This window comes from Muscardinus avellanarius, assembly GCF_963383645.1.
Source record: "Muscardinus avellanarius genome assembly, chromosome: 12".
Lineage (NCBI taxonomy): Eukaryota > Metazoa > Chordata > Mammalia > Rodentia > Gliridae > Muscardinus > Muscardinus avellanarius.
In genome coordinates this window covers 77,052,933-77,078,918 of record NC_137798.1, presented here as the reverse complement: position 1 = coordinate 77,078,918, position 25,986 = coordinate 77,052,933, and the positions used below count along the sequence as shown (strand labels likewise).

Below are 25,986 nucleotides of genomic sequence, written 5' to 3'. Positions count from 1 at the left end.
CCAAGTGTGTGGCCCAAAGGCACCACTCAGTGGCAGACTGAGGTAATGCATTTCCACTAGAAGAGTGTGTGTGTGTGTGTGTGTGTGTGTGTGTGTGTGTGTGTGTTCTCATTCTTTCCCTGATTTGCTGATAGGACTCTAGTGATCTCCTTAAAGAAACCCCTCATGGATCCTGAGGGTGCAGGAAGAAGGCAAGGAAGGTCTACCTCTTCTCTCCACCTGGCTGCACCGCTGTCTTGAACTGCTGTGCCTTTCTTGGGGTCTCCTCCGTGATCTATGAAATGGTGCATGGTGGGTTGAGGGAGATATGGTGCAGGTATGAAAACCTGCCCATCTAGCCTCAACTCTGAAATGTTTTCAGGCCCCTGGGTGGGGTTGAGGAGGGGTCGGGGTGGGAGCCACAGGCTCAGCCCTGCTCAGTCTGATCCCCCAGATTTCAGCTTATTCTCCCCTGGTGGCTTGGCTAGAAGCTGGCAGGGCTGTTGCTAACGCCGCCACTGCCACCTGCCCTTGACACCAGCCCTCCTCCTTCTGTTGCAGGTCCTTGGTACTCAAGCCTTTCCGGCTGCCGGGGAGAGGAGACAGGAGCAATTGTTTACCCAGACTCCAGAGGGCTATGGAAGGAGTGGTAACCTGCCAAACTGCTCAAGTAGTCCCCCTAAGACCCCTACACCTCTGCCATCTTTCAGGCCCATTACCAGGCTTCCTTGAGGTTCTCTGTCTACCTCCAAGTTCTGTCATGAGGTGAAAGGGGGTGGTCAGGACACCTAGACATGGAAATGGCCACCTGGTGACAAGAACCCTACTGGGCTTTCTCTGACTAGAAGACAGCATCTGAGGAGCAGGTGAACAATGCAGGAGGCACATTCTAAAGAGAGAAGCTAGGGTTGGCTTTTCAAAGGATCGAAGGATTGCTAGGAGGCAGCTCACCAAAGGCTGAGACAGGAAGTCCTCTTCAGGTACACGCTGGGGAGAGGAGAACAGGCCCCTTGGGGAGTGGCCTCCGGGCTGAATCTCCAGCTGCAAGCAGCTTCCCTCGCCTGCCACAGCTGCAGTTCCTCACCCAAATGGATAGCACATGGTGGCTTCCTGTCCCTGCCCCTGCCAATGCATGTGGATGTCACCTGTGTCTCTCCCTCCACTCTGCTCTAAGGAGGAGCTATGGAGCCCTTCTGGGGAGGTCCTAAGGACCCAGCTTCTGAGCTCCACGGGCTCCCTGTGGTTTCTGAGGCTCCGGGGACCCTATTTTTGCAGAATGATTTGGGAGCCCTAGTGATGCCTATCACTCAGCTGGACACAGAGATGGTCTGGAGCTGGCATCAATGCAAATGCCAGAATCAAATTTAATAAACTTTTACATAAAAATATAAACATTCCTCCATCAAACAAAAGCAAGAACTGAAGTAAAAAGAAAGCACGAGGACAAACAACTGGCAGGTCAGAGGAGTGGAAGAGGGGAGGAGAGGAGGGAGAGGAGGAGGATGGGATGGGGGTTGAGGGTGGAGGAGTGACATCTCGAGACAGCAGCTCTCTCTCTCTGCACACACAAAGAGACTCAGCTCAGCCTTCTGTCTGTCTTGGAGATGACCTGCCTCATCCCTCCCAGTTGACAGCAAAACTGCTGTCGCAACAGCATCCTGACATCCTGTGTGTGTTTACCATCATGGCTTCGAAGAACCTTTGTGTTGATTTGAAATTCAGAACAGGCTTTGGTTTGTGTTTGCAATCTTCCGGCCCCCCAGCTCCCTGCTCAGCCCCCACCCCCTAAGAGCCACAAAAGCTTCTCTCTGCACATTCACTGCGGAAGGGCGGCCCATTGAGGCTTGCGAAGCCACTGCTCTTATCAAAAGCCTGCAGGTACTGCTCCTGCGAGGACGCGGTGGGGAGTCCAATGCCAGCAGCAGTGTCAAATCCACCCATCCTTCACTAAGCCCTCGTGGCTGGCAGCAGACGGGCTGTGGTGACTGGCAGGCCATGAGAGCTTCAGGGCATCAGGGCGACCACCTGTCCTGCTGCCCCCTTGGTCACTGCCAGGTGCCAGAGCATTGGAAGGCAGCTCATGTGTCAGCATCTGATCTATGGTAATGACTTAGACATGAACACAGGCAGGGAAACTGGCGTTGGGGGAGAGGCAGCCAGGCTCAGAAGCCCCTGGGGCGCAGTCACAGTGGACAGACGGGGCTCCTGGGCCGTCCAAAGGCTGCCTCCAGTGGCCTCCTTTCTTCCTGGATGCTGACAAGGAATAGGCTTTTTTTTCCCTGGAGGGCCACTGGAGCAAGAGATATCATGAGCCCTTCATCTTTTTCCATCCCGCCAGAAGGCCTGGGCGCCCCTCCATTACCAGCTTACCTATTTTTGCACAAACTACAATTTTCACCAGTTAGACAACACAGCTTTGGGTTTGTTCCCAGAGAGAAGCAAACTCCACGGCAGAAGGAAGTGTTTCTGTGCCCTCTGCTGGTCAACTATGGACTCGGAACAATGGATTGAACTTGATTTTAGTCCCTGGCTGGGCTGAAGTCCTCGGGTCCTCTTAGCAGCCCTCATCAGCAGCTTGAGGCTGAGCTATGTCCACTGGGCAGTGGCTGAACACTGCAGAGGTCCTGAGGTTGTGAGAGTCACTGGGTTCCGCTTCCTGATGCGTTCAGTTAGTAGGGGGTCCTGCCAGGCTGGTGAACCTCGTGAGGTCTCCCTAGCACTTGGGGCACCTGCTGCAGACGGAGCTCTCCAGGCAAACCTGGCAGCCCCCTGTGCACTCTTTTAATTGCTTCTCCCTTTGGCTGACACCGTGTGGAACTGGGCTCATCAATCTGCAGGTTAGAAGAACAACTACGTTCTCTCAGGAGACATTACAGCTCATAAAAAATGTACGGGGATGCTCTTTGCTGCAGGTTTTGATTTTTAACTCATGCCCTGCCGTGCGGCAGAGGGTTTAGAGGCAGAGAGAGCAGAAGTTTGTGTCAGGGAGATTGATGGGGAAGAGGGGGAAGGAGAAAGGTAGCAAGAAGTGACTGTCACAATTCTGAGCACAGAGCAGCAGAAGGAAGAGGTCATCAACTCCACGGCACTCCCTGTCTCAGAACCAGGAGGCTCCTGCCTGAGGGGCCAGAAGCTCTATACATTCCAAAGGCGCTGTGTCTGTGTGTCTGCCCACTGCAAATGGAGCCCTGGACTCAGCTCACAGTGACTAGGAAAGGAGAATGAGGGGCCGTCCCATGTCACAGGTGGCTGCAGCAAACTGCCGCTGGCTGCACGCCGCCCTTGTCATCAGGAGATGACAGACAGTCCTCACTCGCTCACAGACCCACTCAGAAGAAAACGATCAGAGGGAAGAAAACTTCCCATTACCTGATATCGACACAGAACTCTTTCCTTGAAAAACCCAGGTGACATCTGGGCTCCTTTGTTCCTCGTTCTGAAGCTTTGTTATAAATTCAACCACACGGCTCTGTAGCTGGCATTTCATGTGCTGTGCAAAGGAGTTGAGATCTAAGTGTACCTTCTACTATGGAGGTGTGAGGGAGCCCAGAGGGCGGGCGTGGGGAGGCACTTGTTTCCTCTTGGCTTCTAGTCAGTCCCTCTCCTTTCTCCCCTGCCGTGATGCCAGTGCCTGGACTCCATAAATTCTGGGGAGGAGGAATGAACCCGGCAGGGCCAGCCCAGCAGATGGGCAGGATCCTCAAGTTGTGGCAGTTGCACGACTCCCAGGGGTGGCCGTGCGTGTGGACCATGGTGGAGGCACACCTGCCTGGATGTACCTGCTGCCCCCACAGGGAGAGAACATGGTCAGCTCTGAACCATCCTGGGCTGGGGCAGGGGGTGCCAAGCCAGTATCTATGGCCAAAGAAATGAGCATAGAAGGAAGGAGAAGAGACTGCTTTGCAAGGCGTGACAGAAGGGGCCTCAAATTGTATGATTTAAAACCGAGTTTTCCTCTCTGAATCCAATTATGTCAAATATCATAAAAAATGGAATCTGGGCTTCCAGAGAGGATTTTAGACACTCTTGGGCTGTACTTTTTCTCTCTGCTGTTCTATTTTCTTTATACTCTTTCCTGTCATGGATCAGAGGGGATGCTTGTTAAGTTTGGATTTATATATGCATGCTGGGGGCCTGCACATTTACACGTGCACACACACAATTTTTCACCGAGATTAAATGTACTCCCACCCTGGTACGGAGGAGGGAGCTGGCAGAGCCAAGAGTGGTAATGGCAAGAGGAAGCATCGAATACCTGCCAGAGACGCACTCCTGGGTGCACTCGGGGGCCCTAAGTGTCATGCATATTTTGTGAAACTTGGCTGATTTACTATTTAGCCCTGGCTACACTCTAGAATGAGTGTTCCAGATTGCATAAGATGTCAGCTAAGCAAGTGGATGCTCTGCGTGGCCTCACCATGACTAGGACCCCACGCTCATTCTTCAAGTACTCTGTAAGAGTGTAGGCAGCACTCGTGTTGGGACCTGACAAGAAGATTCTCAACTTTTTCTGGATCATAACAGGCACAAAGATGGCTGAGAAGGCATTGACCACAGGTACAGTTACTGGGCATCCACAAATCCATCCAGGACTCCGTGGCATGGGGCAGTCATCCTGCTACGGCTTGGCTAATTTCAACCTCCCAGCTTAGAATAGTCTTCCTGCCTCTTTTTTTTTTTTTTTTAATCTAGTGATCTCCTGTGTACTCTTCAAAATTTAGCTTATGATTTGCTTACTCTGTTTTATGTCCGTTCTTTTCTCTTTTAATACTTGCAAAATGGTAGCAGAGTTTTTACACTTATTCATGTACATTTGATGATTTAATCACTCACTGTGTTTTCTTCATCAAAGCCCTGCAAAGTCATTGCGGGCAAAGGTCACACATTTTGGCTATCTTGCATCCCTCAGCAACTCTAGGGGGGCTTATTACAGCACACATGTGTCACAACTGTCACCCGAGGGATGTATGGGACTGAAAGGGTCTCTAACTTCAAGCAAATAGCATGGGATTTGCACATTAACATCGGAGAGAAAGGGCTCCTGCCTGCTGTATATACCCTGACTTTTAAAGTAACAAACTTTTAAAGTTAGTGAAATTCTTTTTCTAAACATGAAACTGGAGTATATGAATGAAACCTAGTACATAAAAGAGAGCTTGATACAGAGAATAAGAAGAAACTATTTAATTTTTTGGAGATTCAGGGACCCAGACTGGGATACTTTGAAGAAGAGATCCTCTGACCTTCCTCTCCATTCAAAAATTCCATGATTCTATGGTTATACTTAATGAATGGTGACATCAAACTCATTTGACTTTTTAATTATTATCAAAGACCTGTTTCTAGGTAGTTGAACAGATGTCATCTAGACTTAACTAAAAAATGCTGGAGTTGGTAGGTGTCATGATGGAGTAACAAAGGTGGATATTTAAATTTGTTCTCCATTCCAACCTTAACCAGTTTAGCTAGAATTTGAATTTGAACCCTAAACATGTTTTATTAAGAAAGAAAGGTGGAGAAACTGATTACCCAAATTTCTTCACACACATTTTGTGTACAGTTCACACTTTTGAGAGATTTACCTGAGGTTTTCGGAACTGAATTCAGACTCCAGGAATCGTAAGAACTGGTCTCGCCCCACCTGGTCCTTCAGTATCTCATCAAAGGAGAAGCCCCATCGTTTCACTCTCTGCTGGCTGGGCTCTTTGCTTTGGGGGTGGGAGGAGAAGGTTAAAAAAAAGATCAATTCTGGGAAAAAGCCCATGTGATATCCTGTTCAACAACTCAAATCTGTTCTGCTGTCATACCTCAAAGGGAAAACATCTCATGTTTAAGCAAAAGATTCTATGAAGTTTGCACAAATTCCAAATGCAGTCTTTTGCACACCAACAGTAACCACAGTAAAAAAAGAAGTTGCTATATAGAAAACATGTGAAAGTGTTCAGTGAAGGTCACCAGGGTGCCCATGAGGGGGCTGCTGTCTACAGGCAATGCTAACATCATCATAGATTTCGCTGGACGACTCCTGTCCATTATGAGCCCAACTTTTGACTCCATCGTTTTTCACTTTTACTATATATAACCCAGGGTGCTTTGTGAATCCAATCTCTTAGCAAAGACATTGTCTTCTACTTCCCACCCCTTCCTCAATTCACAAAGCAGAACTAGCATCTGTTTGCAGTTGAGAGGCATACAACTAGCCAGAAATACAACTGGTCCGAAATGCATCAACTCACCCAAAATAAGTTACTTGCTTAGAAGCAGAGTTTTGTATCCCCTTATTGATCTATCCACCATACAGGGTGCTTATAATATGCTAAGTATTTTATATCTGCTAATGCACTGAGTCCTTACAAATTCTCTGTGAAAACTATGCTTGTGTTGTTTCCATTTTCCAGATAGGGAAACCAAGCCTGGTGATAACTTGCCTCAGGACATCCAGCGAGGAAGTGGTTTGAGCCAGGAATCACCTCTGGACAGCATGGTTCCAGCCTTCACTCTGCTGTGCTTTGTGGCTTGTCTCTGCTCTCTTGTATTTACACCAAGGAGGGTTTGGTCTTATTCCTCTGGTGTTGGACCATAAAAATATTTCCTGTAGCTGCTGTCTTTCCATGTGAAGTTCACTTGCTACTGACCCTTCATGAAGCAGGAGGGTCCTAACTCACAAAGTCACTGCTACAACTCCTCCCTACTCAGGTGTGTTCTGTGGACCAAAAGCAGAATCAGAGCCCTTACCCAGTCCTGCTGAATCAGAACTTACAGCTTAGTAAGATCTCTAGGTGATTCAAGCCCACATTAGCATTTGGGAAACATTGGTCTACCAAGAGGTGTTTTCCATCTTTATAAAAATAGGCACATGCTTTTTATTATTTCTAACAGTAAGTCAATAAAATCATGTTTCCTCTTATTGATGGAGGTGAAATATCTCAACATTTATCTTAGAAAATTATCTTTAGTCAAAAAAAAGGAACAGAACTTGTATTGGAAGGCTTGAAAACAACTCCAAACTAGCACTGTCCAAGAAGACTTTCTGAAATGATGGTGATGTTCCATGTCCGTGCTCTTCAATATGGTAGCCAATAGCCACATGTACCTACAGAGGATTTGAAAAGTGGCTGATATGATGGATGAACTGAATTTTAAATTTTATTAATTTTAATTAAAGTTTAAATTTAAATAGCCAAATGCAGCTGGTGGCTACTGTATTGCATTTCTAGTTTCACATGGAAGCTATCCAAACCCAACTACTTCTGTACTGATAGATGTAATTGTCAACACCCATGTCTTCACATTTTAAGTACAGCAACCAATAGATTATGTGCTTGGGGATCAAGGAGGCTCTTGCTGTACAACTTTGTATTCCCAGGTTTACCTCAACTGGGTCATGGTAATAGGCTAAGCATATTAGGTCAAGCAATGGGGAATTCCATGAAAGAACTGAGCTGGGCCTTTTGCAGCAAGACATGAAGAAAGCTCCTGGATTTTCTCAAGTGCAAGCCACAGAACGAATCCAACTCAATAACTTTCCAGTGGACCAAAAATAATGTTTATGGAGAAATTTCTCTGGGGTGAAGGCTAGTAGCAGGGAGCTACAGGACATCATATCTTTCTGCTAGGTCATGGTATGACCTGGGATGGACACAACCATCTGTTCTTTCTCAGCTAAGTAGTCAGAGCTCTGCAGAGATGAGGCTGGTGTCAGTTGTACCTCCATCAAAGTCTGTGCCCAGAGAACCATGTATAAAAGTGACTCTGTCTGCATGGTAACTGCCTCATGGATGTACATGTACATGGACCACAAATGCCACCACTCTCTGATACTAAAGTAGTGAGTCTACATTCACCCCACTAGATACATTGGTGGTAGCAGGGGTGAGAAAAGGGCAATTTTGGGGTGGGTCAGAAATCTTGGAATGTTGTTCTAGATGTAGAATCTGAGAGAGGACTAGAAGTCAGAGATGCCTAGAAAGTTGCATAGAAAGCCTTTCGCAGAATCCAAGAGGTCTAAAGAGATGGGACACCCTAGTGTATTCATTTTCTAGGGCTTCCATAACAAAGTACTATCAAACTACATGGCTCAATGCAGCAGTAATCTGTTGTCTCACTGTTTTGGAGGTTAGAAGCCCCAAATCTAGGTGCTAGCAGGCAGTGCACCCTCTGGAGGTTTTAGGGAAAAAATATGTTCTGTGCCTTTCCTTCAACTTTTGATGCTTCCAGCATCCTTGGCACTCCTTGGCTTGGGGATCAGCATCCTTCCCGTGTTTCTGTGTCTTCACATGGCCGGCATTTGTCGTGTGGGTTCCTGCCTGTTTTCTCTTCTTACAAAATATCAGATTAGAGGTCCATCCCATTCCAGTGACCTCATCTTAAGTAGTTGATTCTGCAACAACTTTATTTATAAATAAGGTCAGTTTCTGAGGTTCTAGAAAGATTCTGAGGTTCTATAAATTTTGGGATGATACTGTTCAAGCTAGGTTACCTGAGTTCCCTCAACTATCCATTATTCACAATTCTATTTCCACTGTACACTCCTAGTATTTGGTCCTGGGATTCTGTTCTATTAAAAGCTTCTGGAATACAATTTCCTATACATATTTTTTCTCTATCACATAGGTATTTTCAGCATCATCCACTTTAAGGCTCAAGAATAGATCTGAACACATTTCTACCACTCAAGAAAGCAGTCCATGGCATTCACAGCGCCTTCATTTACATTCATTGTGTAAAAATGCTTCCTTGTGATCAATTTATTAAATCATAGTTTTGCATTGTCTTTTAAGGCTTTATAATTGTTTTGTATTATTTGTAAGGGGTTATGTCATTGTTTCTCCAGCTACCTTGTGAGCTCTTTGTGTCTTAGAATTCTCCCTTAGTACTTTGCATATGGCAAATGTTCAACACTAAAAGGAAGTCAATAGAAAAAATGTGTACAGTGATGTGTGTGATGTGTCCTTATCCTGACAGCATTTTCTAATCACTGGCTGAATACCTTGTTTTCTAAATTTATTTGTCCCCTATGCCCACAAACTCTCATCAAATTCCTTCCTTTTGTTGGGTGTCCCAAACCAACACATAGAAAAGACAGGTAGCTCTCTGAGGGAGTCTGTCTTTCATTCCAGATTGAGATGAAGCAATAGTCTACAAAAGTGCTCTTTTCTTCAGAGCTTTTACAGTGCTAGGCATGGGGCAAGGAGCTCATCTTACTGTCCTTAAAGTGCCCCGTTTGAGTCTCAGGCTAAGCCAGGGAGGTAATATTTATATTTAAATTTCCAGAGTTCAAAAGACCTCAGAGTGTTCAAGGTTACCAAGCTGTAAGTAATAGTGTAATGTTGAAATCCAGATCTGGCTGACTCCAAAGTCTTCTCTTCTCCCTAATCCCCATTACTTTGCCTTCTAATCTATTTCTCTCACTTGCTGTCTAAATGAATTCTTGGGGAAAGATGTAGGATATCGTCAAAAGATTTTGATATACTGTTACGGCCTGAATGCTTGTGCCCTTCCTCAAATATACATTTTGGAATTTTAACCTCCAATGAGATGATTTTAAGAGGTGGGGTCTTTGGGAGGTGATCAGCTCATGAGTGGAATTAGTGTTCTTACAAGAGACCTAGAGAGCTCCCTCACCCTTTCTTGCCCTGTAAAGACACAGTGGGAAGATGGCATTTTATGGACCAATGAGCAGGTCTTCACTAGACACCAAATCTGCTGAGGTCTTGATCTTGGACTTCTAAGTCTTTGGAACTGTGAGAAATAAGTAAAGGGTATTTTATAAGCCACATAATCTCTGGTGTTTTTGTCAGCCACCCTACGGATGAAGACAGAAGCTGGTACTGAGAGTGGGATGCTGCTAAAACAAATCTAAAAACAGGAAAGTAGTTTTAGAAGAGTAATGAACAGAGGCTGGGAGAGTGCAAAGGTGCATGCTGGGGAAATCCTACATTGCTATGAATGGACCTTTAGGGGTGATTTTGGCAAGGGCTCAGAAAGAAAATAGAGCTGCAGAGAAACCCTCAATCTTCTTCCACAATATCTAAGTAATGCTGGACACAATGTTGGTAGATATATGGGTGGTAAAGTGTCAGATGGAAACGAGGAACATGTTATTGTAAACTGAAGGTAAAGAGATCTTCTTTATAAAGTGGCAAAAAACTTGGCTGAATTGTGTTTGTGTTCTAGTATCTCGTGGAAGAGACAACTTCCAAGTGATAGCGCTGGATATTTGACCGAGGAAATGTCTAAGCAATGTGTTGAAGGAACAGCATGGCTCCTGACTGCTTATAGTAAAATGTAGCAAGAGAGAAAAGGCTTATAGAAAGAATTGTTTAGCAGAATAGTACCAGAGCCCAAAGACTTAGAACATTCTTAGCCTACCAATATTGCAAACACAAGACCACAAGTGGTATTGCCAAATGACCGATTAGGAGATCGGTATGGATCAGCCATGTCAACAGAAGTCAGGAGCTTCAAGTCAATGGGAGAGTGACCTTGAAGGTGACCTGGAGGTCGTCAGGGATGCCACTCTCACCACAGGCCCAGCACAAGGGCCATGGGGAGTAGGGGTCAGGACAGTTTCAAAGGGTGCAGTCACCCCTCCAGTTCAGGAAGGATTGGATGCCCTTGCCCAGTGGCTCAGGGTTGGAATTCCCACACAGAGCTACAGTGTGGGCTCTACCAGCAGAGCCAGGGGGACTAGGTTGCCTGGCAGAACTACATCATGGTGGCCCTCCTGGGAAAGCGTGAAGCCCCAGGGAAGCTGCTGTGTGGCTCTCTCACTGAGCTGTAGAGGTGATGTTGACACTGCAGTGGTTCTGGAAGGCAGAGCATCGGCCTAGGAAAGCCATGGGCCCAGGAATCCAGCCCAAGGGAGTGCTGCCTCGAAGAGCCTGGAAGCCTGAGCCTCCAGCCAAAGAAGATTCTGAAAACCACACTTCTGTTGGCAATGAGGTTTTCATTAGACCTCATCATCTGGTTAATGGACAGCCAGGGGCACTTCCCCAGAGAACTACCTGTGATACTTCGGTGATGTTTAGACTAAAAGTTCTCCATAACCATGCCCTGGCAACTTTGGGCTGGTCTTTCCTTCATGACAAGCCCTGACCATCACTATTTTTTTTAATGGAAATTCTTTTCTCAGAGTTTTCATTGGATGGACTTGAGGTACAGTTTGCCCATCCTTTAAAATGGTAGCCTTTGATTTCTCTCTGAATATCCACATTCTTATCCTTGGACTTCTGGATCTACTGGCTTATCTGAGAAGAAAAGATGGATCCAAGAACAGTTTTCTGCTATTCAATTTACTTCTTATGCCACTGAGCTGGTTATTCTGTTAAACTGCTGTTGACATTCTTGGCTGGGCTGTCTAGAACCTCCCCACAGTGTGTCTTTGTCTTTGTAGAATACAGACATTGTCTGCAATGTCCTCTATCATGGCTGTCATAATGAGTCTTCCTGGAACCCCTGGGATCCCAGTAGAAGCTCAGCTCAGATGAACAAGAGTTCCTGGCGGGGTCCTCTTTCTTCACACGCTGCCTCTCCTCCTCCACACACCTTGACACGCTCCCCCCCTCACATGAAGTATCTGGGAGGGTGGACGCCTTTCCTGAAATTTCAGGACCTCGAGGAAGGGGCACATGTCACACCTGTACCCCCTAGCAGCCAATAACTTAAAAGTCACTAGAGCAATACGCGCACGTCTGTGTTTCTAGCAGCACGATTCACAGTAGCCAAATTATGGAACCAACCTAGGTGTCCATTAATAGATGAAAGGATAAAGAAACTGTGGTATATATACACAAAGGAATTTTGCTTCATCAAAAAGAAGAAAAAGTCATGCCATTTGCTGGAAAATGGATGGAGTTAGAGAATGTTGTGCTAAGTGAGATCAGTTAGTCTCAGAAAGTCAAGGGTTATATGTTTTCTCTCATATGTGGATGCTAGAGAGAAAATGGGAAGCAAGGGACTTTAGCTACAAGAGAGAGACAGTGATAGAAGAATGAAGGAGATGAGGGAGGGAGGTGGAGAGGGGGCAATGGAGGACTGAAGGAGAAAGCAGTTCAAATGATGTTGTGTTCATCCATGGAGGCATCACTACCCATCTCACTGGCATGAGCGGGGGAGAGAGAAGGGCAGCTGGCGGGATGCAGAAGGAAGCACACCACGCGCCATGGGCGTGTTTGTCTACATCACCTTGGCCCTCACTAGGACGTATAATTCAATGCACTAGTGAGAGTATAAGAATAAAATAACAACAAGTAGCTGGGCGTGGTGGCGCACGCTTGTAATCCCAGCATTTGGGAAGCTGAGACAGGAGATCGCGGTTTGCCGACAGCCTCAGCTACTTAGTGAGGCCCTTTGCAACTCGGTGAAACCCTGTTTTAAAATAAAGAGAGCCGGGTGTGGTGGCGCACACTTGTAATCCCCGCGCTTGGGAGGAAGAGACAGGAGGATCGCGCAGGTTCGAAGCCAGCCGCGCGCTCTGGCTTAGGAGACCCTGTTTCCAAATAAAAATGTAAAAATAGGTCTGGGAGTGTAGCCCAGAGGTAGAAGGGCTTCCAGGAACCCCAGTACCACCAAAAAAATAAAATAATAAAATAATAAATAAATAAAATAAATAAATAAATAAATAATAAAATAAAAAGAATAAAAAATAGGGCTGGGGGGTGGAGCTCAGAGGTAGAATGTCCCTGGGTTCCATCCTCAGTACTGCAAAAATAATAATAATAATAATAATAATAATCATATTAAAAATACAAATCATATAGTCAAAACATTTTTGTTTTTGAAAAGTCCGTGGTGACCGGTTGCTAGACTTGCCCTGGCCTTGCACAGGAATGACATGGTTTCTGTGGTCACCACGCTGTTCTCCTTCCCTTCCTCCCCACTATCCCTTGCTCCCCCGTCTCAGGACACACACTCATCTCATTTCTACCTTGGCACGGGATCACACTCTGTGTTTGACTCTGCCAACAGCCCTGCCCTGGGGGCCGCTTTTCTGCCCCAAGGGGCTTAATGCCCTTTGCTAAGCAAGGAGAAATCTTCGTGCCAGGTGGGAAGATGGAAGCTTTTATTTATTTTGCTACATTCGCATCCTGAGAACTTCTTGCTCAGGACACAGCACAAAGTAGGTTTCAAGACGCATGTGTTGCACTAAACTGAAACTGAGAAAAAAAACAACTTTTGATTATTTGATTGGCCATCTTCTGCCTTTATGTCGGGGATGAAGCTATCGTAGGCTGAAGCGTGAGGCTGGCATGGAGCCCAACAGCACTGCCAGCATCCAGCACCTGAGCAGGGCAGAATGATCTGTTGGGAGAAGAAATGGGGCTTCCTTTTACTGGTGTCTGCCTAACCTGATTCTGCGTGTAAGTGGACAGGACCCTGTAGCTGCTTTAGGTGAGGCACTGGATTGAGTAAAAGGCTAAACACAAAGAGCAGAACTGCAGCATTTGGGGGATAGCGCCCCCTGGGGGTAAAGTGCTGAAGAGGTCAGGATAAACCAAGTGGCCAGGTGACCACCACCTCCCCAAACTCTTATGTGCTTTGTTGCTGACTTAAGAAAAAAGAAGGAAATTCCTTTTATCATGGTGAATTAAGTTCATGCGTCACCCCCCCTCCTTTTTCAAATTCCAATGAAACAACCAAAGAAAGAATCACCCATCCTCCATCCAACCTATACTTTTGAGTACCTATTGCCAGAGGTCTGGATGCTAAAGTAGTTGTGAGTTCTCTTAGGAAGTAGACTGTGGGTTGGCTGGTGGTGGTGGTGGTGTGTAATATGCAACAACCAGAGGGACAGGGCAGCCACTGTAGTCTGTGTGGTCACAGAAAGCTTTCTGAGGAAGTGGCACCAATGCCAAGTGAGGCTGGAAGGGGAAGGGGAGCCAGCCATGGGGGAAAGAGGGAACACATGAGACTCAAGTTCCCTGGATGCACTGCTCGAGGCAGTGGGTGCCACTAGACAGGGGGCTTATGGAAGAAATTCAGAAATGTTGGACAGGCTGCACAGGTAGAAAGGGTTTGTGAGGTAAAGAGGGATATTTTCTGTCCAGCTTCTGATACAAGCAATAAGACCAAAGGTGGTACCTCAGCTAGCTTAGAGGTCACCATACAAATATATAGAGAGAACCCATCTCAACAATGTGGGGAGACCGCCAAAGACACTCCAGCTTTCCTGTTGGTCTGACTGGCTTCAGCAGCGATAACTGGGTTCCCTAGGACCCATCATGGGGGAAGGGGGGGGGGAAGAGTAGACTTGCTGAGAAGCCCTATGGGTAGGGAGCAGAGGGGCTTTAGAAGTTCTATCTGGGCCTGAAGCAGAGCAGAGCCCTTGGCCACAGAGATGTCATGCCAAAACAAGTGGGGCACTATCTCCCAAGGACTCGGAGCCCTCCAGTCTCACTCTGATGAGGCTGTTATTTCAGTCTGTTCTTGGACCACACACCCAGGACCCAGGAGGGGAACGCTTGCAAATGACCTGTGTTCACCCACTAAGACAACAGGAGAAGCCTCAAAGCTACCCGAGCTGCTCAGAGGACAGGGGCTGGGAGTGACCCAGGGACGGTGCTAGGAGCTCCCAAGCCACAGGCATCCCAGAATGTCCTAAAGTGCGAGTGCCCAGAGCCACCTCAGGGCATCTGCTTTCTTTAAAGACCACTGTTTGAAAACCATTGACCCACAGGATTGCTGAGTGAGCTTTTAACTGCTACTGACTTAGTCTTTCTAGACCAAGACTGCCTGGGGAGATTTGGAAAAAAATTAACACTGTTCTATGACCAAAAATTCTGAATTAATTGGTCTGGGGCAGGGTAGGGGGTGGACTGGACACTATTATTATTTTTTTTATTAACTCCCAGGGTTGAAAGCAAAGACCTTCATTTATTAAAAAAAAAAAAAAAGCAGTCATCCAAATCCCTGGGGCTGTGGAAAGAATCATTAGCTGACTGGCAACAAAGACCCTCTGATCAGTGACCCCCTGTGAGACAGACCAGGTGGCAGGGATAGAGCAGAGATACGAAAATATGAAAAAACATGAAACATGGAAAAATGTGTATATTGCCCTCCAGGGAATTCAAGAGGATAAATATCAACAGAGCAGAAGAGGTTGCTAAGAAAAAACAGAACGAGAACTATAGGGATGTCTTGGAAATAAAACCGGGATTGTTCACTTTCCCCCTCATATAAAGCGGGAAGAGAAAAACTCATTAAAGTATAAAATCACAGACTAGATGCCACTGAAACCCAAACTGGGGACTCTGAAAAGCAATTCTGGAATCTCTCTCCTTTGAATACAGAATAGTAAGTCTAAGAGACAGAAATTCTAATTGAGAAAAATATAAGAAGAGGCTTCATCCCAGTGGCAGCTTCATTCCAGTGGCACAGAACTTCTAGCAGAGGATAAAGTGAAAAAAAAAATAGCAGTAATTAGAAAAAGAAAGAAAAACAGAAAGACAAAAGAAATAACCAGTTAGAGCTAGGCGTGCACATTTGTAATCCCAGCATTTGAGAGGCTGAGAAAGGAGGATCATGGTTCACGGACATCCACGGCTGCTTAGTGAGGCCCTTTGCAACTCAGTGAGAATAAAATAAAGAATAAAAAAATAGGTCTGGGGGTTTAGCTTGGAGGTAGAATGCCCCTGGGTTCCATCCCACGTGCTACAAAAACAAAAACAAAAAAACAAAAGCAAAATAAAAATCCCAGTTAGAGAAAGATTTAAATTCTTGAATCAAATCAGGAGAGACTACCTGAGTCATGTGATAAGGATAAATGAAAAAATAAAGATGCTAACTTACGTGGGATTTCTTCTTTTACTCTTTATAGAAGCAGAACTTTCAAAATGTGGATTTAGAATATATCAAGTAAGCACACCTTTGCAGAGGAACAGGATGTGAAGGGAGGCTTCTACTTTTAATTCTGTACACTTCACTATTGTGGTATAAATTAGCGACATGTTTAACGGAACCACTCAAAAGCAACTGACTAGAACAGAAATTAGAGTAAAAAAGAGCCAGTATGGAACCGAAACACAAATCAGAGAAGAAATAAGAAAAAGAAAGAGATTCAGAAAACAAACTCTGAGGGAAAAGCTACAATAATGATCCAAGAAAATGTGACTGTTTTATAGCCCAATATCCAAAGCAAAACACACCTGCTGAACAATGGGTAAAGGACACAAGGACCAGCAGGTCACAAAAGAACGATTATCTAACAGGAGAAAAGATTCGCGAGTACATTATTAAAGAACGTAAATGAGATTTTTTTCCCCCACTAACCTGTCAGATTTGCAAAGAAGAAAAGATCACTAAGTATGTGGGGGAAGAGGACACTTTTAAACCAAAGGCATGAGAAAATTTGTTACAGTTTTGCTCAAGAAGAATCTGGGTGTATGAACTAAAACTAAAATATGCATACCATTCCTAGCGATTTTACTTCCAGAAAATTTGTACTAAAGAAATACTTGGACTTGTGTATAGGGATGTTCCTTGAAGCATTGTTTCTGTTATTTAAAAAGCCATGACTTGGCCGGGCAGGGTGGCGCATGCTTGTAATCCCAGCATTTGGGAGACTGAGACCGGAGGATCTTGGTTCATGGACAGCCTCAGCTACTTAGTGAGGCCCTCTGCAACTTAGTGAGACCCTGTTTCAAAATAAAGAATAAAAAAATAGGACAGTGGGTGTAGCTTGGAGGTCAAATGCCCCTGGGTACACCCCCAAACCCACCAAAAAAAAAAAAAAAAAGAAAAGAAGAAAAAAAAACCCATGACTTAAATATTTATGACCCAGGGGTTGGTTAAATAAACTTTATTTCATTCATGCTAGGGGATATTATGCAGACATTTAAAAAAGACAAGGTGGATCTATATGTACTTACAAGAAGGATTTCTGTGATATACTGCTAATTAAAAATATTAGATAATGTATATAATGCTAAGGAGTAGGAGAGTTTAGAAGCATAAAAATCAGTAGACTAAAGACACTAAATCAGGGGTTCCCAAACTTTCTGAGCTCATGGCACCTTTAGTGTCTCACCCTTAGTGCCCCTGGGCCAAAAGAAATACCTAACAGTTTTGCTTATTAAGTCAGGACCAAACAACTTAATATAAATTTATGTCATAGCAACTTGGTCCCTGTTTAAAATGCACATAAATTGAAGGAAAAAATATTTTATTTCATTCTTAAACAATTACAATGTGCACCTGTTGGGTACTATACATTTCCTCAAACTTTGGAATCGGTTAGACCCTGACCCTCCTCCGTGTTAATTTTTATATAGTTTTTAAAAAATTAAATCACTACAACTGCTCTGAAAACCTAGATTTATAAAGATGTGACATCATGGACAAGGATGGAATATGCTGATGTTGAAATTAAACTACCCCGAGCCAGTAGTTCATGCAGTCTTTGACACATGTCAAACTCTGCTGTGTTTCCTCCAACAATTTATACCCCCCTGTGGTAACCCAGACCACCACCCAAATCACTGGTGGCCCTGATGCAGGCTGGGAACCAGGGCATCAGGCTATACACAAAGATTCCCCACCCCCCCGGAAGATGATGATATTAGATTGAAGGAAGAGAGTACTTTTTATGTACATCTGGCTAGTCTAAACTTTTCATAGTGAGCATCAATACGTTTTATTAATTTTCCTAAGGTTTTTCCATTTTAGAGTAAGAGTCCAGAAAGAGAGCAGAAGCAGAGGCGAAGATGAAAGTGACTGAGAAATAAAAACAGAAGTAAGTCGCCTGGCAGAGGACCAGAGCCAGGATAAGGGCCAGGGCTGGGGCTGGGGAAGGTGCAGGGCACAGGATTGTTTGTGCATCTCCTGTAGTTTTCAAAGTAGCCCAAGTCTCTCTGGGCCTCAGCTCCTCAGCTATTAAGTCAATACACCTGCTTCCCTCCCAGGGAAGGAGCTCCCGGTTGCTAGAATTACTGCTGCCAGTTTCTCCACAAGTTCAAAGTGCTGACAGTCTCAGCTCTGCCTGGGTTCCAAGCCCAACTCTGCAGAGTTCTAGCTAGGTGACCTTGGGCAAGTTCATTAATGTTGCTGTGCCTCAGTATCCTCATCTGTTCCACAATGAGAACCATACTGCTTACCTGTTGAGGGGATTCAATGGAAGATGCCTACTAGGTGATATGGCAGTATGGAGCCACAGTTAGCTAGTACTGTTGTCACTGTCTACCCTGGAGAAAACAAATCAGGCCAGCAATTCTTTCCTTCCAGCATCTAGAACTGGGAAATTACAAGGGACTATCCCAGTTAGCATGTCATAAAAAGGGTCAGAGAGAGGTCGGAGGGAAGCCACAAGGGACCCATGTACAAATCAAAGCCATAAGGCGGTGGAAATTGTGAGCAAGCAGAACTCAGTCCAGAGGTTACTGGCGGGGTTTTAGTTCCAGCAATAAAAGGAGTCGAGTTAAGATATGGAAACAGGTAATCACATGATCTCACCTCTCCCACTCCCAAACCTTCAGACCTTTCCTTACCTCATCTCTATGTCCCACAAAGTGATGTCATCGCTGACCCAAGGGTTAGAGGGCTCTGCTGGCGTGATGAAAGGGTCGTACTCCACGTACTGCTCCGTGTAGGCGATTAAGCTGCGGGAAGAAGAGTGAAGAAGGCCACTCATTTCCTGGAAGAACTTGAACTCTTTTCCCCCAAAAGGATGGCTGTCACCATATAATTCTAAGTGTCTGAGGTTGGCCTAAAACCTGTGGGTCTTCCTATTCCTTCTAAATTAAAAGCAAGAAATATTTCCACTCCTACCTCTGCCAGATCAAACTGTTTTTATTTGTTCTTATTCTCTTCTCATTAAGAACAACATCAGTTACGTGTTGTTGCGCTCACAGTATACATTTGCATTTAATGTCTTCTTTCTCTTGTTTAACTCTTTACCTGAGTCTGCGTGTGTCTCTCCCTGTTTACGCTAGTGCACTGGTCCAAACCCGCTTGTGCATCACCCTCCCACAAAGACCGTGGGTCTCAAGGCATCTGGGGTACGCAGAAGGCACTACCCTTCGGCCTGGCTGCTGGCCCAGCATTCCCAAGTGGAGGGCTTCCTTACTGCAAAGTGTTTTAAATTCTGGCATACCTCAGGGAGTCCACAGAAGCATTTTTTACAAAAAGCAACTTAGTTATAACTACTATCTAGTAGATATGTTAACATAACATAACGTAAATCTAAAAATAGTTAAAACAATCAAATAGTACTAAATGATTTTATGTGAAAAAAGCAAAGGCAATGGTTGTGTTCTTCTATTTCTCACAGAAGGATCTACTTTTTACCTTCAGTTCCTTCTTGCACTTACCTGTATGTTTTTTTTTAACTATATGCTTTCATCCTGATTCTTGATTTATCAGTTTTAGACAGGAATTTGTTTCTATTCATTACTTGAACCTAGTCTACAACTCAAATGATCTTCCAAATAGACAATTATAATAATTCTTTTTTAACCAATGATCAGTGTCCACATTATTAAACTAGATAAAATTGTTCTTTTGCTGAGCTTAGTAGCATACTATTTTTTTCAAATGTTTTAACAAATATATAAAACATTGAGCAAAAAAGTTTTCCATATCTTAAACATATTAGATAATCAATCAGTTCTGTCCCCTATAATTTCTCCTCCAAACAGTGTCTGGTTCTCTTGCTCCAATAAACCTGTTTGCTCCATAGGCCTGGTGCAAAATCACGATCCTGGGAGTCCCTTTTCTTCTATGTTCAGCTCTTGTTCCCTGGATTACATGTCTGTCTCTTGACTTTACTCTTTGGTTGTGTTGGAACATATCCTGTAGTAGTTTTCTGACAAAGGATGCGTAAGAGCCAAATATTTTGAATCTCCACAGATCTGAAGATGTTTTACCTTCATATTTAATTGATAGTGCTGGGCATAGACTATTATGTTGACATCATTTTTCTTCAGAATTTTGAAGGCATCACTCCACTATTACTATTGAGAGTCTGCATCCACTTTAACTCTTGTTCTTTTGTTTAGTTTCTTTTTTCTATGTCAACTTAGACTCTTCACTTTATTGATAAAATGCTTCAAAATTTTATTATAGCCCCTTATTGGTTGTTTCATTCATTATGGTGGGCACAATGTATAATATATAAAATATGTATTTCCCAGAAATTTTGTTATTTGCTAATGTTATTGCCTTAGATTTCTTGTTCTATAATTATTTTTAGTCACATATTGGACACTGCCAATTGTTAATCTAATTTTCCCTCCCACTTTTCATCTCCTTGGATTTTTGCTTGACTACCTTTCAACCTATTTATCGGCTTTTAAAACTTGGGCTGTCACTCCCTTGAGTCTCTAGAGTTCAGTTTTGTTTATTGTTTTACCTAGTTTAATGTCAAATACCTTCTCCCATCTCAGAGGATATTAATTCTCTCTCTCTCTCTCTCTCTCTCTCTCTCTCTCTCTCTCTCTCTCCCTCCCTCCCTCCCTCCCTCCCTCTGCAGTACTGGGGATTGAACCTAGGGAATTTTATCTCAAAGCTACACTTCCAACCCATTTTTTAATTCTTTAGTTTGAAACAGGGTCTCATTAAGTTGCAGAGGGCCTCACGAAGTAGCTGAGGCTGGTCTCCATCCTGTGATCCTGCTGTCTCAGCCTCTCAAGTACTGGATTACAAATGTGCACTATCACACCTGGCTTAATTCTCTATTTTTATCATGAATTTCTTCCATTTGTTGGATTGTTTTTGGTTCCTCCAAGTTCCTTTCTTCTGTTTGTTCATGTAAACAATATTCTTTCACACTGGGGCTTTCCTTATGTGTCTGGAAAATCTGGACATCCATTTGTGCTTAAGAGTGAAGCATTGAAACCCACTTGGAGGCTCAGTCTGTGTGGACAGAACATGTCAGCCAAGGGCTCCGTGGCCAGCCTGCCTTTTATGGCTGCAGATGAAGGATGTGGAGTCTCTCCTCTGGGGACATCTATTTTTCCTTAAGCAGGGGTCATGCTTACTAGCTTTTTCTGCAAGACCCAGGTTAGTAAATATTTTAGGCTTTGTGAGCCAGATAGTATCTGTTGCAACCATCATTTCTATTGTGGTGGGAGCACAGATAATTCATAAATGAATACATGGGACTGTGTTCCAATAAAACTTTCTTTGTAAAAACAGAAAACGGGGTAGAGTTGGCCCACCAGTTGTAATATGCCTATGGCTACATAGGTCTGGCTCCTGGAGACCTGCTGCCGGGCAAAGAGGGGCTTAGAGCCTGAGTCCCAGAGGATGGCACTTTGGCCTGATGAGCCCTCTGAACTAAAGGAGATTGGAAGGGCCTCAGAATCAAGGTCTTTATGACCTTCTCCTGTCTTCATGTCTCCTGTTCCTTTTTCTCCCATGAAGTAAGTCATAGAAACCAGAATTCTTCTTCCCCGACTCTTTTCCCCCAAAGCACACCATGAAACCTAGGAAGGTCACTCTTTCCCTTCTCCCTTAAGGATCCTCATTCCTGCCCTGAACTCAGGAGGAAGGAAGGACACACAGAGAGGCCAAGGAGAGTCTGAACAGATAATGCCTTGCTCATTTCCCTCTCAGTTATTACCTTTGGTCCAATCACATTTCCACATCTCTGTCCATTCTCCAGGTAACCAAAGCATACAAACAGAGTTTTCCATGCCTTTGGCGTTCTCTTTTGAAGGCTCCCATGTCATGTACACATGTTATGCTTTCCTCTTGTTGAGTCGTCTTTTGTCTGATGTGACTCTGATGGTTGATGGGTGAGGAGAGCATCACACGCCTCTATCCCCACAGGCCCCAGAGTTCAGTACACAGAGCTTCCACTAATTCTAGTGTTCTCAGTGGGCCCCTACGATGTCTGATGTGCCTGAGTTCTGAGGTTATGTGGCTGAGTTTCTTCAGAGAACAAGTTGCCCACCTCCTGGGGTGGTGGCAAATGGGGAGAGATTATTTTCTAGTGGGATAGGGGATGTAGGGCTCAGACGCCTCCAGAAACAGATTCACCCATTCCATTGTTAGCCTCAAGTCTCATTTCTGCCTCTCACTATCTCTGGGGTCTTCTAGAGTCAAGGCCAGGTTTTTTTGGGCAAGCTTGTTTACTTGGTTATAATACTTCTGCTCCCAGCACATAGAGTATAATGTCCATCACTCTGTCCCCATCGAATTTCTTTTTGATTAAGTTTTAAAGTATTCCAGGCTCCTGAAAGGATTGCCCATTGAAAAAACTTAAACATTACAAAAAGAGCAACAAGGGCCTGTGGTTATAGCCCCCATTTTCATAGATTTTCTAGGAAAATTGGTTGAAACCATTAGGTTATTAACTTGTTGAGCTTCTAAGTCCATATCATTTTGATTGGTTTTACTAACAAGTGATTTGGGGGAAAGAGAGAAGATAGAGATATGTTCACAGTATTGTCTTAATTGACTTTATCATAATTTGCATAATCATTTCCTTTATATTAGATATAGACTTTTTAATTTTTATCTTTTAGTATACCTAGTGCTATAGTGGAACACCATTGTTTGTATAGAGTTTTCAATGTTCTGTTTTATTTATTTGGAATTCACATCCCTAAATAGAATTGTTGGGTCAAAGATATGGATATTTTAATAGTTATCAATCCACAATAAAACTTTTTTCTAAGCATCACTAGTTTGTATGTCAGCAATTACCTCTATAAAAGCACAGTCAAAGCCACAATTCCTACTTCTGCCGTGCAGAGGGCAAGCAGGGTCAGCTAGAATAATACTGAAAACACAAAAAGTCAGGCAGGGGCTCCATCTCATTCCCGTTCACAGTGTGATACACAAAGCAACAGTACCATCATTCTTGGGTACTTGCTAGAAAGGTAAGTTCTCAGGCCCTGCCAGAGACAATGAGGCCAGAATCTGCATTTCAATAAGATTTCCCAGGTGACTCAAGTACGTGGTAAAGTTTAACATACAGAGACACATCTTATTCCTTATTTTTCTGAGGAGCTCAGTGTTTTATTCTTCAAATCAAAATGAAGGAGCTGCTGCTAATTTTGGTTTTAAAGATGCTTGCAAATTTCCTGACACCTGGAACCACCTGCCACCCTAGGCATTAGAGCATCCTTTAGTGGAGTGGATGGAGCAGTGGTCCAAGTTGGAGAGCCTCGACTTTAGTTCTTGGTTTAGTCATTGGTCTTTGTTAAGCTCACCATATGGTACATAATGGCCTAGTACCATATGGTACATAATGGCCTAGTTGAGCTTCTGGGGCCACTGTATTGAAAAACTGAGAAGCATTTCAAAAGAATCTTGAAGTCCTATACTAACATAAAATATATGGCTGGGCCACCCAATGGAGGCGTGTGGTCTGTCCTGTAAATCTCCCACCAGGCATCATCCTGCCTGCCAGGGCTTCATCAGTAAGAGCCTCACAGCATTGCAGGCAGAATGAGCAGGCAAGGAGGCTCTCCAGAAGGGTTAGACTGCGCTTCTGCCTGTGCTAAAGAATATCTCCTTTGCCACTTGGGCTAATTCCATTCTTCCTGCAAGAAATAGGGTGGCATATCGAGGAATATATTAATGTCCTAGGGCTGTTCTAATAAATCACCACAAACTTGGTGGCTTCAAACAATAAACGTTTACACTGAGTAATGGAGGCCTGAAGTCTGAAATCAAGGAGTCAGCAGGACCATGCTATGCTTCCTTCAAAGGCTCATGCAGAGAACCTGTCCAGTGCCTGGTGGCTTCCAACAGTTCTTGGTTTGTGGTTTCATTACTCCTGTCTCGTCTTTTCTTTCTTGTCTAGACACTGGGTCTAGGTTCTTCTGAGCAATCCAGCCTGATTTAATCAAGATCCTTAAGTACATCTACAAGGATTCTTTCTCCAGATGAGGTCACGTTCAGAGACTCCATGGGTTAGGACCTGGACAGATCATTTTTTGGGGAAGGTGGTGTATTATTTTTTACAAATGTATTATTTCTTTACAAAGATTATAAGAAAAGAAGTTGACTGTTATGGAGGGCACATTTGACCACCTTTGCTCAGATCAGTGCAATGACAGTCTGTAGCAGGAAGCCTGAATCCTGATTCAAGGGATGATGGGACCCACTGAGGTACTCCGGAGCCTGAGTTATGATGGCATATTGTGGGGTCTCCTAACTATAAAAACATGCGGACATCCATGGCATGGTCACATCTGATATGAGGCACCCTGTCCATAGGACAAGGCTCCCCATGACTCCTCTCTCTTCCCAGGACCCCAGGATGCCCGCCCTGGCAACTGCAGTGATCTCAGACTCAGTTTCCTTGCCATCTCAAATAAAAGATATCCACTTGGCAGCCCAGGGTGAAAGGTAGGGTTTCTTTTAGCTAATTACATATTATGAGGAGTTTCTTTTTAAAACCAGGAATAAATTTCCCTAAAGAAGAACATAAATTTTCTTCTTTCCCTCTCCCATCCTTCCTTAGATTTTCATGAGACTGTCTGGGGACCTTACTGGACTCTCCAGCTTGTCTTTAATTTTTAATTAGAACTTTTGTGTGGCAATACTTACAACCTGAGAAGGCTGGGTTCAACTAGGCAGATCAGGCTTCAGGGGTAGGGTCTCAGCTGGAGCCCCGAATGAGCACTGGTACAGAGGAGAACAGGGCAGGCTTAGGAGAGACTGGGATGAGAACTTGGTGAGCACACGGTACCAAGGGGAGCCTGCAAGGTCCCCTTCCTGAGAGGCAATGGAGGCAGAGAGCCACTAAGGAGACAGAAAGTGCTACATGAGAGCCGGATGTGGTGGCGCACGCTTGTAATCCCAGCATTTTGGAGGCTGAGACCAGAGGATCGCGGTTCATAGACAGCCTCAGCTACTTAGTGAGGCCCTCTGTAACTTAGTGACACCCTGTTTCAATAAATAAAGAATAAAAATAGGGCAGGGGATGTAGCTTGGAGGTCAAATGCCCCTGGGTTCCATCCTTAGACTTGCAAAAAAAAAAAAAAAAAAAAAAAAAGAAAGTGCTACATGATGGGTGATGGCCCATGTCATAATGAAACGTATGCTCCCAGCCATGTCCCTGTTGGAGAAATCTGGGAACATCTTTAGAGAAGTGGGTGGGAGAGGAGGGGTGAGATTTATGGTGATGTGGTTCCTGCTGAGAACCCAGGGCAGGATGTTGTAGCAAGTTGAGAGCACGAGCTACAATATCAATGGGCATGCATGGAGTTGCTCCTGTGACCTAGTCCCGCATCATACCCTCTCTGATAGGTCCAGACAAGCATCAGGAAAGACTGTGGGGAAACACACGGGGAGAGGAGTGTGAACTTCCCTACAGAAATTCCTGCCATCGGAATCAAGGCACGTGGCTAAAGTCTGTATGGTCACACATCAACCAGTGCTAGCAATGGGCGGTACTGGTCAGAAGGAAATGTATTATACTGACAAAGGGAAACCTATTTTGTTTAATTATATAAATAAAATTGACTAAAGGCTTAAAGAAAATACTAAAATCATATGGGCACGAGTATTTTAATGCGTTTTACTGATAGATGTAGGATCTACTGAACCGTTAGAATTAGGCATGTCTCAGGGCTTTAAGAGAAACTCTTAACAAAAGACAGGTATGTTGCAGAAGACAGAAGACAGCAACCCACATTTTCTTGGAGGTTCCTATGGGTGACTTGGGCTTTTACCAGCCTGCTGCCTCAACTGTTCTGGCTCTGGTGGGATGGGGTTGATCTTTCCAAAGAGAATAGCAGACAGGGTTCACGCAACTGGAGTAGCAGAAGACTGAGGGGAGGTGAGAGATACCCAGCATTGGGCAGAGAGGGAAGGTGGTTTGTCTGCTCTTCTGCTTCTCGATACCATCAGACTGTGCAGAAACATCACAAGGCACAAGGCCAGGACTGCCCAACTACCTTGTCTGTCTCCTCCAGGGTGGAGGGGCCTTGTGCTTGGGAGCTAATGCTTCCAGCAGAGACACAGAGGATGGAAATGAAGGGTTGGCTACCTAGGATAAGGTCTAAGCTTAATGCTTAGATCAAAAGGAGTTGGGGTTTGCTTCGAGGGTGCCCA

At 44.5% G+C, this 25,986-nt stretch overlaps 1 protein-coding gene across 1 annotated transcript in view; it reads right to left on the bottom strand.

The window, feature by feature from the left end:
* RGS6 (regulator of G protein signaling 6) overlaps nt 1-25,986 on the bottom strand; it is a gene marked incomplete at both ends in the record, with an annotated part of 626,537 nt that overhangs the window by 41,581 nt on the left and 558,970 nt on the right. The window contains 2 exons of the mRNA XM_080707173.1: nt 5,562-5,687; nt 18,462-18,572. Coding sequence (XP_080563299.1) covers nt 5,562-5,687; nt 18,462-18,572 — 237 coding nt within the window. The remainder of the gene's footprint in view (nt 1-5,561; nt 5,688-18,461; nt 18,573-25,986) is intronic.